Raw genomic sequence first — 13170 nt, forward strand, 5'->3', positions numbered from 1 at the left:
CTTTTATTAAGCGCCGTGTCATCTGAATATATAGCGCGTTTCACTCGTTGAATTCTGGGGAGGACAGATTTCTAGAAAGAATACAGGATTGGAGCAAGGACCGATCCCTGCGAAACTCCTGCATGAAGTCTTCTTACGGTGGGCTTCTTCTTCGACTCCCACCACAAAAGTACGATCTTCCAAGTATGAGGCGATCAGTTTAATCATATGTTCCAGGGAAATCTATTTCATTTAGCTTCCAAATTGCCCCTAATGCCACACGGTGTCGAAGGCTTTCGATACATCTAAGAATACTGCTCCACAGCCTTACTTGTTACTGTAGGCAGTGGCGATTTCTTCCACCACCCTTATGAGTTGCTGGGTGGTGGAATATCCTCCACCAATAAGTACCTGTTCATTGGCCACCAATCCCCTGTCATCGATGTGTCTTCTTGATCATCTGAGGAGGAGCCTGTGGAAGGGCTTTCTTAATTTATTCCTAATTAGGAGATGCGAGTAAATCCCCAATCGAACTCCCATGTACGAGGATAATACAGCTTCAAACGTCTGATTACAAATGTATTAAATGTTTTACGTTAAACATGTAAGCTATGAAAAGTTTGATAATACGTTTAAAGTTTGTTAGAAGTTGCTGTTTGCTGTCATTCTCAAGCACGAGTGTAGTCTGAGTAATTTGCTCTCCTTTAAACTGGAACGATGTCATAGATCAGGTTGACTGCGATTTATTAGCAGAACACTCAGAAAACGCAAGAGGTCTACTAAAGAGACTGCTTATATTACGTCCGCCTCCGTTAGCTGAGTGATTAGCGCGGCGCAATGCTACGCCAAGGGGCCCGGATTCGATTCCCGGCTGGGGCAGATTTTCTCCGCTCATGGACTGGGAGTTGTATTGTCCTCATCTTCATTTCACCCCCATCTCCGACGCGCAACTCGCCCAGTGTGACATCGAATGCAATAAGTACTTGCCCTCGACGGCCGAACTTTCCCGAATGGCGGACTGCCGACCCACAATGCCGTGCGCTCATTTCCATTTGGCCGGCCGCTGTGACCGAGCGGTTCTAGGCGATTCAGTCCGGAACCGCGCTGCTGCTACGGTCGGATGTTCGAATCCTGCCTCGGGCATGGATGTGTGTGATGGCCTTAGGTTAGTTAGGTTTAAGCAGTTCTAAGTCTATGGGACTGATGACCTCAGGTGCTTAGAGCCATTTGAATCATTTCCATTTGCTTATATTACGCTTTTCCGTCCTATTCTGGAATACTGCTGTGTGTTCTGGGATCCGCATCAGATGGTATTGAGGGAGGACATCGAAAAAAAAGGGCAGCTTGCTTTGTACTGTCGCGAAACAGGGGAGTGAATGTCACGAATATGGTACACAAATAAGGCTGGCAATCATTGAAAGTTGGGCGTTTTACTTTGCGGCAAGGTCACCTACTTTCTCGTCAGAGAGTGAAAAAATTTTGTTGATGCCCACCTACATAGGAGGAAATGATCGTCAGAATAAAATAAGAGAAAGATTTAAATGTTTATTTTCTCGCGCAGTGTTCCGGAGTGGATTGGTAAAGAAATAGCTGGAAGGTGATTCGGTGAATCTTTTGCCAGGCACTTAAATGAGAATGTGGATGTAGACGTAGAGCACACAGGTTCTTTGTGCCCTATGTGTGTGTATCGTGAAGCGAGAGATTTGAAAGTACTCTTCAAATTTATTTTTTATTTAGAAGGTACATTTATGGATATGGCTTCCTTATCCAAACTTCGTCCACTAAGACCCCTCTAAAGCCCTTGGATTTCTGTAATAGGAATTTGAAACAGTCTATACACACGAATGCTGCCGCACACATTGAATTACGTAATGTTTGTTATTCATATTGAATGTCATACATAACGAATACCAGAATGGGAAAAATAACATTAAAAGTGTAGATACCGATACCATGTGTCTAGTAAAACCGGTGACAAGGCAACTATCCATCTGACTATGTGAACAACGTGGCCATTACACTGTCATATCTTCAGTTATTATTTGAACGGTAAATGAAATAGGCAGTTTTCACTATACGATTTTGTAAAAAGAAAAAGTTGCACAAACAACAAAATATCTGTAGCAAAATAATCGATGCAATTGTGATAAAATAAACTTTAACTCTAGTGGAGAGTACGATGCAAAGTTACGAACATTTGTACGCATCAGGAAAAAGTCGAAGAGGTTCTTACGAAAAGAGAACTAATCGAGTATCGGTAAAAACGCTGTAAGGCTGGAATGAAGTTTACGATAGACAGTATGACTTAAGGAAACGCGCCATCGTAAAATATCCGACGGAACCATCGCCAAATCAATTTTATCAGTACAGCTCAAATGGAACCTTTGATACACGGTTACGAATAAACACATGGATCAGGAGAAAACCGAAACGATTATTGCAACATGACATTAGAATTCTTCAAAAAATTAACGTGAATCATCGGATTTCTAATCTCCTCAAACAATTTCAAAAGAGAGACAGTCACTTCCGAAATTTCACGATCAACACTCCCGCTATCTTAGAAAATATAAAGAGACCCTAGTGCAATTTTCATACTTCAACCTGTGACCACCTCCGTATTTCACAATAAAAGGAACTGATAACTCGACGGCATCTTAACATTACTGCTGGAGCAGAAAATGTAGTTTTTTTCCGATTCACAGCAAAGATGAAAATCTAATTTTTTTCTAAACCAACGAAAATATAAGGATAAATATCGCTATTGACATATGCAATTCAAAATATGGACTGAGAAGTGACTTCATAACAGCCAATTACATCACAGGTACCGTAAATACCTGTTGACCCGAACCCTCGCACGAAAATCAAATAAATTGCAGAGCTCCGGTGTATTCCTACGGAGTTACCTAGACCAGAGAACGTCACGATGCTGCACAAAAACTTCATTCCTTATTAACGCAATATCATTAACCGTCAAAAGAATCAACTAGAAAGAGTAATAATCAACCGACGAGTAAACAAACTGTCATTTAATCCGCTCCAAAGAAGACACAAAAATACACTGTGTCAAATTTATTACACTCCAGCTGGTATTTTTTTTTTTTATGATACAGATGGAAATTTGATTGAGAGGTTCTGGAGGAAGAAACTGGATGAGAGTAGGATATTGATGGATTTGCAAAACGTATCCCTAAAGCCAACAACAAACCTGCATAAAATTCGGAATGAATTCAGCGATTAGTTGCACATTCCTGAAGGAGAGATTCCATGGCAATATGATGTTTACGAAATTATGAGTCCAGAGCGCTTACAACAATTAAAACAATAATCACTTAGAAAACATTTTTACAAAACCCTAAATAATATTTTCAAACTATTAAATATTGTTGTTAATAAAAAACAGGCTGTGGCTAAGCCATGTCTCCGCCATATCCTTTCTTTCAGGAGTGCTAGTCCTGCAAGGTTCGCAGGAGAGCTTCTGTAAAGTTTGGAAGGTAGGAGACGAGGTACTGGCAGAAGTAAAGCTGTGAGTACCGGGCGTGAGTCGTGCTTCGGTAGCTCAGTTGGTAGAGCACTTGCCCGCGAAAGGCAAAGGTCCCGAGTTCGAGTCTCGGTCGGGCACACAGTTTTAATCTGCCAGGAAGTTTCAATTTTAATTATGTATTTTAATAACTTTGTTTTCGCTCCTTGTCATGTACAAAATTTAAATAAAAATGTATTTGTAATGTACTTACATCATCTTCAGTGCTTGCTGATCCCTTGTATCTTTCTTCATGACAGTCAGTGTTTCTGCTGCCTCTTGATTTTAAATTGTCCTTCGTGATGAATCTTGCCTCCTCAGAACTTTCATACACCAATTGAAATATTCGATTCTCTATAAATTTTGGCCAGATTTGGATTTATTTCCTTAATTAAATTATGTATTCCTCATCTGAAGATATTTTTGAATATATTTGAGTGCTTAAAAATTGTTTTCCTGATAGCATACTTTTTTTTAATTCATATCGATCCATTGTGTAATATTGATCTTGAACCATGAAAATTAGTAATCACAGTTGTAAACTTAAATGATCTAAAAACTAATTTACAGTAAAGATTCAGGTGTCATGCAAACAGAATTCCTGTTTTCGTTCATAATTTTCCTAATTTTATTGTTGACCATTAAGCCGATCTTTTACAATTACAAAGTGCTGCTATTTTCTAAACTGTCAAATTTGTAACCCTTGTTATGAACCATTAGGTGTAGAAATCTTCACACAAATACTTATTTTCAGAAACCATTATCTAAATTTAATTTGAAAACAATTTCGGTTAAGACAGTCATCTTTGGACTACATCCTGTTCCAGAATCCACTACGAGCTGAGTTCATAATACTTTAGAGATGTTATGTGCCAAGCACGTTAGAGTAGCGTGAGACAGCCTTGGATGGCGTCGGAGTGGCTTTAGCAGTCGTTGAAGTTGGTTCATGTGACTCCCTGATTAATTAAGTTTTTTGTCTTGTTTTGAAATGTTACACAGTGTTTGTCATTAACAAGTGGTGTTGTAAAAGGTGTGCCAAGAATCTAGAAATAAATGGATATTGTGATGAAACTCAATACAATATTCCAGCAACTCATTATTTAAAGGCTTGGACAAACTGTTTTAAAAATTCATACACAAACAAAGGAGACACACTGAGACTGAATTGGCAAGACAAGTATTTATATTCCAATACAGAGCACTTTTTCTTAAAAAATGATTTAAACACTGTCAGAACTATTTAATTGTTAGAAGAATGTATTTATTTAAACCTGAATTTTTCGTTGTATATGAACAATAAATAAGAGTGCTTTTAAATCTTGCAGGAAAAATAACAAGTGGTCATATGCGAACCAAATATTATTTACTCTTCTTCGCCTGGTTAATATTTTTATGATCCTGATAAAAAGTTGTTTTCAGATCGTGGATTTGTTCCAACTTCACTAACTGATACTTCAATAACCAAATTCTTGTTGTTGTGGTTTTTATATGCGGAATTACTAACTTCCCCCAAACATGATGTGTGAAAATCTGAAATCAGCTGCAACACTTTCTCCACTGGCCACATCTTGATAAGTAACGTTTAACAATAAGAAAAATATAAATAATAAAAAACTGACGAAGTATTTTCCACGCTGCAATGAGAACTGAAGGCCATGTCTATCAACACGTCCACATTACAAAATATTCTCCACAAAGGATCAAAGGCAAAACACTAACATTACTGAAATTCCGACTATCAGTAAACACCATTCAACGAATTCTGACCTGATCCTTGAGGACCAGCCACCATTCCATTACTCACCCTTACCAAAGTATCAGCAACCAGTTAGTTTTTTTCATCATTAGACAGTATTCTTTTTGTAAACAGTATAACAGTTTCGCACCCACATTTCACTGACTCCTTTCTGCCCCTCTGCTCCCCTTGTTTTAGTTCGTTCACACATTCATCAGATATTTTGTCCAAATAACATAGGAGTCTGCGCCAATACTCACTTGTACACCGTTTTTGGCCCATACATTATTGCACTTTTAACCACTGAGTATAAAGTAATGAAATCCTTTGTGAATTTGATTATGCCTGTGTTTGTGTATAGTTATATAGTTGCAAAAGATCATATATCTTTGGATAAACAATGTTTCTACAGCTATAAACTCTCGCTGATGCATTGTGGATCATTTGTGTAGTCTTAATTTATCTGAGAATGACTGTGATAGGTGAAAGACGATTCATAATGAATAGTAAAATAAATATTATTGTGGAACATCAATACTATGTGTTTTAAGTTTTTAATATGTCTATGTTCCTCCACCTACTGGTGGAACATTCCTTAAATATTAAGTACATTTCATTTTATTCCACAATTTATACAGCACGGTACCTGCAGTATATTGAGAAATATTACTTGTACATGCATACATACATAAGTAGTATTTCTAATTTAGACTAAAAGATGAATGTATACACATTCACTAAATTAATACGTTCTCATCTGCATAGTGATACCTCATGTTATAATATCTCATTTTCTACTGTCATTGTTGATGTTTATCTGATCTTTGTCGCTTGATCACATTTGTAAACTATTTCTTTCAACATTTGCCCATGACTTAATGCGTAACTACTCCAAATGCGAAAGCGCTACTTTGTATGGGGACTGTCACGGTATAATGCAATGGGACTGTTCGTATACAATAACGTGCGACTTTGTCGCTAGGTGTGTACCAAGCTTAAAAAAAATTTTAAAAAAAGACCGCTGTATATTTATTTAGTACTGACTCCAGTTCATTCATTTTTTTCCACACTTTTGTTTTCCATTATTTCTTCCGAAAATTAATGAGCAGTCAGGATTCAAGAGTAAAATCTGTCAGTGTAGGACACCAGTTCCAATAACTGTTGGCCAAGGGGCACTCAGAGGTTTCACAGGAAGCACGTCCTCGTTATATGCTATGAAACATGTTCTACAAAGTGTTTCAGGACGATCGGTAGCACAGCCAGTCAGAATATGGAACACGATTATCCGTCTTCCTCCATGCGGTGGGGAGTATTTTAAGAATTTCAGATAAAAAAAAAACACTGAACACGCTGATAGAGTGGAATTACAACGCAGAGTTCACAACAAGTGATGCGGCGAAAAGCGAAGGGAGGCTCACGCGGAAGGTGGTGACGTCAGGGGGCAATCGGACCGCCAGTCACGCTGCTCATAGCGCCCGCTAGCTGAGAGTACCGCACCTGTGGAAAAATAAAAAAATTCAAGTAACGTTCAGCACAAAATTCCCATATGAGAAGTATTTTTACACCACAATGCGTTAGCCCTACAAAACAGTTATACACTACCGGCCATTAAAATTGCTACACAACGAAGATGACGTGCTACAGACGCGAAATTTCACCGACAGGAAGAAAATGCTGTGATATGCAAATGATTAGCTTTTCAGAGCATTCACACAAGGTTGGGGCCGGTGGCGACACGTACAACGTGCTGACATGAGGAAAGTTTCCAACAGATTTCTCATACACAAACAGCACTTGACCAGCGTTGCCTGGTGAAACGTTGTTGTGATGCCTCGTGTAAGGAGGAGAAATGCGTACCATCACGTTACCGACTTTGATAAAGGTCGGATTGCAGCCTATCGCGACTGGGGTTTATCGTATCGCGACATGGCTGCTCGCGTTGGTCGAGATCCAATGACTGTTAGCAGAATATGGAATCGGTGGGTTCAGGAGGGTAATACGGAACGCCGTGCTGAATCCCAATCGCCTCGTATCACTAGCAGTCGAGGTGACAGGCATCTTACTCGCATGGCTATAACGGATCGTGCAGCCACGTCTCGATCCCTGAGTCAACAGATGGGAACGTTTGCAAGACAACAACCATCTGCACGAACAGTTCGATGACGTTTGCAGCAGCATGGACTATCAGCTCGGAGACCATGGTTGCGATTACCTTTGACACTGCATCACAGACAGGAGCGCCTGCGATGGTGTACTCAACGACGAACCTGGGTGCACGAATGGCGAAACATCATTTTTTCGAATGAATCCAGGTTCTGTTTACAGCATCATGATGGTCGCATCCATGTATGGCGACATCGCGGTGAACGCACATTGGAAGCGTGTATTCGTCATCGCCATACTGGCGTGTCACCCGGCGTGATGGTATGAGGTGCCATTGGTTACGCGTCTCGGTCACCTCTTGTTCGCATTGACGGCTCTTTGAACAGTGAACGTCACATTTCAGCTGTGTTACGATCTGTGGCTCTACCCTTCATTCGATAGTTGCGAAACCCCACATTTCAGCAGGATAATGCACGACCGCATGTTGCAGGTCCTTTCTGGATACAGAAAATGTTCGGATGCTGCCCTGGCCAGCACATTCTCCAGATCTCTCACCAATTGAAGACGTCTTGTCAATGGTGGCCGAGCAACTGGCTCGTCACAAAACGCCAGTCACTACTCTTGATGAATTGTTCCAGTATAATATATTTGTGGAATGCATACCCGCTTATCATCTGCATTTCTTCTTGGTGTAGCAATTTTAATGGCCAGTAGTGTACAGTGATGAGTCAAACGTTATGACCACTGCCCATCGTGACACTGAATTCCCCCTTGTGGCGTTATCGAGCACTTGGCGCGGTAGGGCGCCGTAAGGAAAGAATAACAAGCGGTGCAGAGACGAATGGGGAAAGACTACGAAAATGTCCTGCGGCGTTTCCAGCTAGTAACACCAGACGCAGTTGAAGAAGCTATAAGTCATCTAAAACCTTCGAAGAAGACTGGATCTAACAAAGTCACCAACCTTCTGCTCACCTGTCAAATTGAAACAGCTTCAGCCATCTAAATTTCCAATTTTATTTTATTTGTGCTACCAGTTTCAGCGCTACTTTACGTCATTTTCAGCCCCCGTGACCGACGTGTACGATGAATTCCACCTCGCGTACAGTCAAAATAGGCCCAGCATACAGACACTAGCATCGATAGACTTCTTTTTAACAAAACGATCACTTCGATCATCACTCATCAGTGATCAAATGATAGTCAGAGGGATCGCTTTGTTAAAAAAGAAGTCTACAAAAGCAGTGACTGTATGCTGGATCCTATTTCGGCTGTACAAAAGGTGGGAATCTTCCTACTCGTCAGTCAGGGGACTGAAGATGGCGTAATGTATCGCTGAAACTGGTTGCTGTTGTTGTGGTCTTCAGTCCTGAGACTCGTTTGATGCAGCTCTCTATGCTACTCTATCCTGTGCAAGCTTCTTCATCTCCCAGTACTTACTGCAACCTACATCCTTCTGAATCTGCTTAATGTATTCATCTTTTGGTCTCCCTCTACGATTTATACCCTCCATGCTGCCCTCCAATGCTAAATTTGTGATGCGTTGATGCCTCAGAACATGTCCTACCAACCGGTCCCTTCTTCTTGTCAAGTTGTGCCACAAACTTCTCTTCTCCCCTATTCTATTCAATACCTCCTCATTAGTTATGTGATCTACCCATCTAATCTTCAGCATTCTTCTGTAGCACCACATTTCGAAAGCTTCTATTCTCTTTTTGTCCAAACTATTAATTGTCCGTGTTTCACTTCCATACATGGCTACACTTCATACAAATACGTTCAGTAACGACTTCCTGATACTTAAATCTACACTCGATGTTAACAAATTTCTCTTCTTCAGAAACCTTTTTCCTTGCCATTGCCAGTCTACATTTTATATCTTCTCTACTTCGACCACCATCAGTTATTTTGCTCCCCAAATAGCAAACTCCTTTACTACGTTAAGTGCCTCATTCCCTTATCCAATTTCCTCAGCATCATCTGATTTAATTCGACTACATTCCATTATCCTCGTTTTGCTTTTGTTGATGTTCATCTTACATCCTCCCTTCAAGACTATATCCATTCCGTTCAACTGCTCTTCCAAGTCCTTTGCTGTCTCTAAGAGAATTACAATGTCATCGGCGAACCTTAAAGTTTTTATTTCTCCTCCATGGCTGTTAATGCCTACTCCGAATTTTTCTTTTGTTTTCTTTACTGCTTGCTCAATATACAGATTGAATAACACCGGGGAGAGGCTACAACCCTCTCTCACTCCCTTCCCAACCACTGCTTCCCTTTCATGTCCCTCGACTCTTATAACTGCCATCTGGTTTCTATACAAATTGTAAATAGCCTTTCGCTCCCTGTAGTTTACCCCTGCTACCTTCAGAATTTGAGAGAGAGTATTCCAGTCAACATTGTCAAAAGCTTTCTCCAAGCCTACAAATGCTAGAAACGTAGGTTTGCCTTTTCTTAATCTAGCTTCTAAGATAAGTCATAGGGTCAGTATTGCTTCACGTGTTCCCATATTTCTACGGAATCCAAACTGATCTTCCCCGAGGTCGGCTTCTACCAATTTTTCCATTCGTCTGTAAAGAATTCGCGTTAGTATTTTGCAGCCGTGGCTTATTAAAGTGACAGTTCGGTAATTTTCACATCTGTCAACATCTGTTTCTTTGGAATTGGAATTATTATATTCTTCTTGAAGTCTGAGGGTATTTCGCCTGTCTCATACATCTTGCTCACCATATTGTAGAGTTTTGTCATGACTGGCTCTCCCAAGGCCATCAGTAGTTCTAATGGAATGTTGTCTACTCCCGGGGCCTTGTTTCGACTCAGGTCTTTCAGTGCTGTGTCAAACTCTTCACTTAGTATCATATCTCCCATTTCATCTTCATCTACATCCTCTTCCATTTCCATTATATTGCCCTCAAGTACATCGCCCTTGTATAGACCCTCTACATACTCCTTCTGGCTTCCTTTTTTTCCCTTCTTTGCTTAGAACTGGGTTTACATCTGAGCTCTTGATATTCATACAAGTGGCTCTTTTTTCTCCAAAGGTCTCTTTAATTTTCCTGTAGGCAGTATCTATCTTACCCCTAGTGAGATAAGCCTCTACATCCTTACATTTGTCCTCTAGCCATCCCTGCTTAGCCATTTTGCACTTCCTGCCACTAATGTATAATATTTTGGCATCTTACAATACTAAATGCCTATAATTTACTATGGGACAAGTTGTCTTCTTTCCTCTTCCACCTATTTTCAGTTATTCTGTTGATTTTATTGCCATGCTGCATTAATGCATGGCTTAGCTGCCCCTTCCTCATGTTTCACATTTGAATATGTATCCTTGTCTCTGTGCTGAGAGTCTTGTTGTGTTTTTACATCTCCACAGTAATTTTATATAAGTAGAGCGATTACACAATCACAGACATTACGTAGAAAGGACCACGTGGTCATTCATGGGTATTTCTTTCAGTGGTCTGTTAAATCTGTCAAGAAGTATTAATACCCTGCTTAAACTACCTGGTCATGCAGTTACTAGTATTAATTGATTTTTATTTACCAGTATGTAATGGACACTTTCCAAAGGATGGTGTAATTTAGGAAACACAAATCTGGGATATATGGGTAGGTCAGTTATTAAGTGCCCCTCCAAAGATCACGTCTGAAGCCAGGTGCAGTTCCACTCCTGTTCCAAAAGTGTCCTTCATACAACTCAAAAAAAGGAGAGGAGACGTGACGTGCCAGAGGAGAAAAAGTTGGGACGTGAAGATGAACAGTTAGTAGAAGCATTACAACACAATTTATCTACTAAAAAAAAATTGTGATACTTTCAGCTTCAGTTCTTTAGGAGAGCTACTATTGCATGACAAGTTAGTGAAATTGCCCTGTACGTGGAATGTAAGTGAAAGAAAGAGTGAGTTTGGTATTTTTTGATCACAAGAAACCCAGAGTCATTGATTACCTATTCCATTGTTGCAGATGCAGGTTTAAATACACCATTACTTAACAAAAATTTGCAACTTAAGCTATTAGAAAAAAGATCTTTTCCCCAAGCAGTAAATAACATCCATGAAACTGTGAGCAGATTGCAAGAGGCTTCAGACACAAATTCTGGATGCCCAGGAAGTTGCATAGAGAATATGGAAGAGATAGGGACAGAGAGCTTAGGAGTGTTGGAAGATTAAATAGAGGAGTGTGAGAAGGACACGCTGGATTTTATATCTGAACAAAAAGACTTATAAATATCAAAAAATTTAACCATAAGTTTGGTTCTATATTAATGGTGTTTTGATGTGTGTCTTTGCTATTCCTTCTCATGCTTGTAAGTTTGTATATAACAGGCATTAATGAAAGTGCCACAGCCAAGTGCTCTACACAGAATCTGCGGCATATTTAATGTAAACCCGTCACATGAAAAGTTTGGGAAAGTAACTAATAATCTTACAAAAAAACCGAAATTTCAGTATTTGAATATCAATAATGTTAGTGCTGTTTTGAATGTTAATCAAATTCATCTACTCTTATTTGGAATACAGAGCTGGTAGCATATTGGGCGTGTCGTGTAAATCAGAACATGCAAATCCAGCATTCGTGTTTATGCTGCTGAATGGAGACCATTTCTGTTCAGTTATTACATGGTGTGCTATTAGCCATAATAGATGGCCTTGAACTTATTAGCTGTAGACTTTTTTGTGTTGCAACTGGCAACAAGATTAATAGGAAAAAAATTTGAGTGTTTTCTGTGGGCAAAGATATTAATATCGCTTTTAAACATCCATGTAACCTGATCATCCACTTTTATTACTAATCAATCCAGGCTACATCTTGAAATGTATAAGAAGTATTTGGCTGAATCAGGAAAATGAAGATATAGATATGTTCTATCCTGATTTTCCAGCCAGAGAGAAACTGGAACAAAATAAATTTTCAGTAGCTTCTTTTAAAACATTAAAAGAGCTTTATGAGACTTGACAGGATTGTAGGCGCTACAGTCGGGAACCGTGAGACCGCTACGGTCGCAGGTTCGAATCCTGCCTCGGGCATGGATGTGTGTGATGTCCTTAGGTTTAGTAGTTCTAAGTTCTAGGGGACTGATGACCTCAGAAGTTAAGTCCCATAGTGCTCAGAGCCATTTGAACCATTTGACAGGATTGTAAATAACGGTCACCCAGTTACAAATTAAAGGTTTATTAATCCTTTACCATGGATTTGACTAAAATTCGTCTTCTTCAGAAGGAAAATGGACTCATAAAATCATACATTCACATAACCATATGTCGAATCCATAAGGCTCTTGTCTAGGGCAATGTGAATCTCACCCACAAACATTAGCAGTTAAAACACATATCTGAAGGTAGCAATCCAATACTGAAGGGCTTTGTCATAAAACATAAAATAAAACAATTGTAGTATTGGCTCCAGCAGACGTTTAGTATGTCACATACAAGGCTAGTGACTTGAGCCAACTTTCAAGCAAACGTTTAATTCTGCAACTGGTTGGTGGTTATTTCCAGTCAACCAGGTTTCTACGTGCACTATTGCTGAAGCACAGTCATGTTTAAAATATACTTACTCTGAAATAACTTTGTCCTACATCATTAGAGAAACAGAGCATGAAACTTGAGTTGCAAATATTTAATCGACATATTTCAGATGTCCTCGAAGTAGATAGTTGTAATTCAGTTGGCAACATGTATCATTAATGGCTGAGTATATTAGGATAACAACAAAATGATTTGAGGTGATGAATGTGAAATCATTGTTTAAAAGGAAACACAATCAGGATACATATATGGATTCTTTGACAACTGAAAGTGTTTGTATGCAATTTTTGCAAGATGTAGAC

The 13170-nt window shown here is 39.5% G+C and overlaps 1 protein-coding gene across 1 annotated transcript in view; it reads right to left on the reverse strand.

Annotated features, from left to right (window-relative positions):
• Nucleotides 1–5790: 5790 nt before the first annotated feature.
• LOC124545177 (chondroadherin-like protein) overlaps nucleotides 5791–13170 on the reverse strand; it is a 186021-nt gene continuing 178641 nt past the window's right edge. Inside the window, exon 8 of the mRNA XM_047124016.1 lies at nucleotides 5791–6734. Within this exon, the coding sequence (XP_046979972.1) occupies nucleotides 6716–6734 (19 nt within the window). The 3' untranslated portion in view covers nucleotides 5791–6715. The remainder of the gene's footprint in view (nucleotides 6735–13170) is intronic.

The sequence above is a fragment of the Schistocerca americana genome, chromosome 8, assembly GCF_021461395.2.
Source record: "Schistocerca americana isolate TAMUIC-IGC-003095 chromosome 8, iqSchAmer2.1, whole genome shotgun sequence".
Classification (NCBI taxonomy): domain Eukaryota; kingdom Metazoa; phylum Arthropoda; class Insecta; order Orthoptera; family Acrididae; genus Schistocerca; species Schistocerca americana.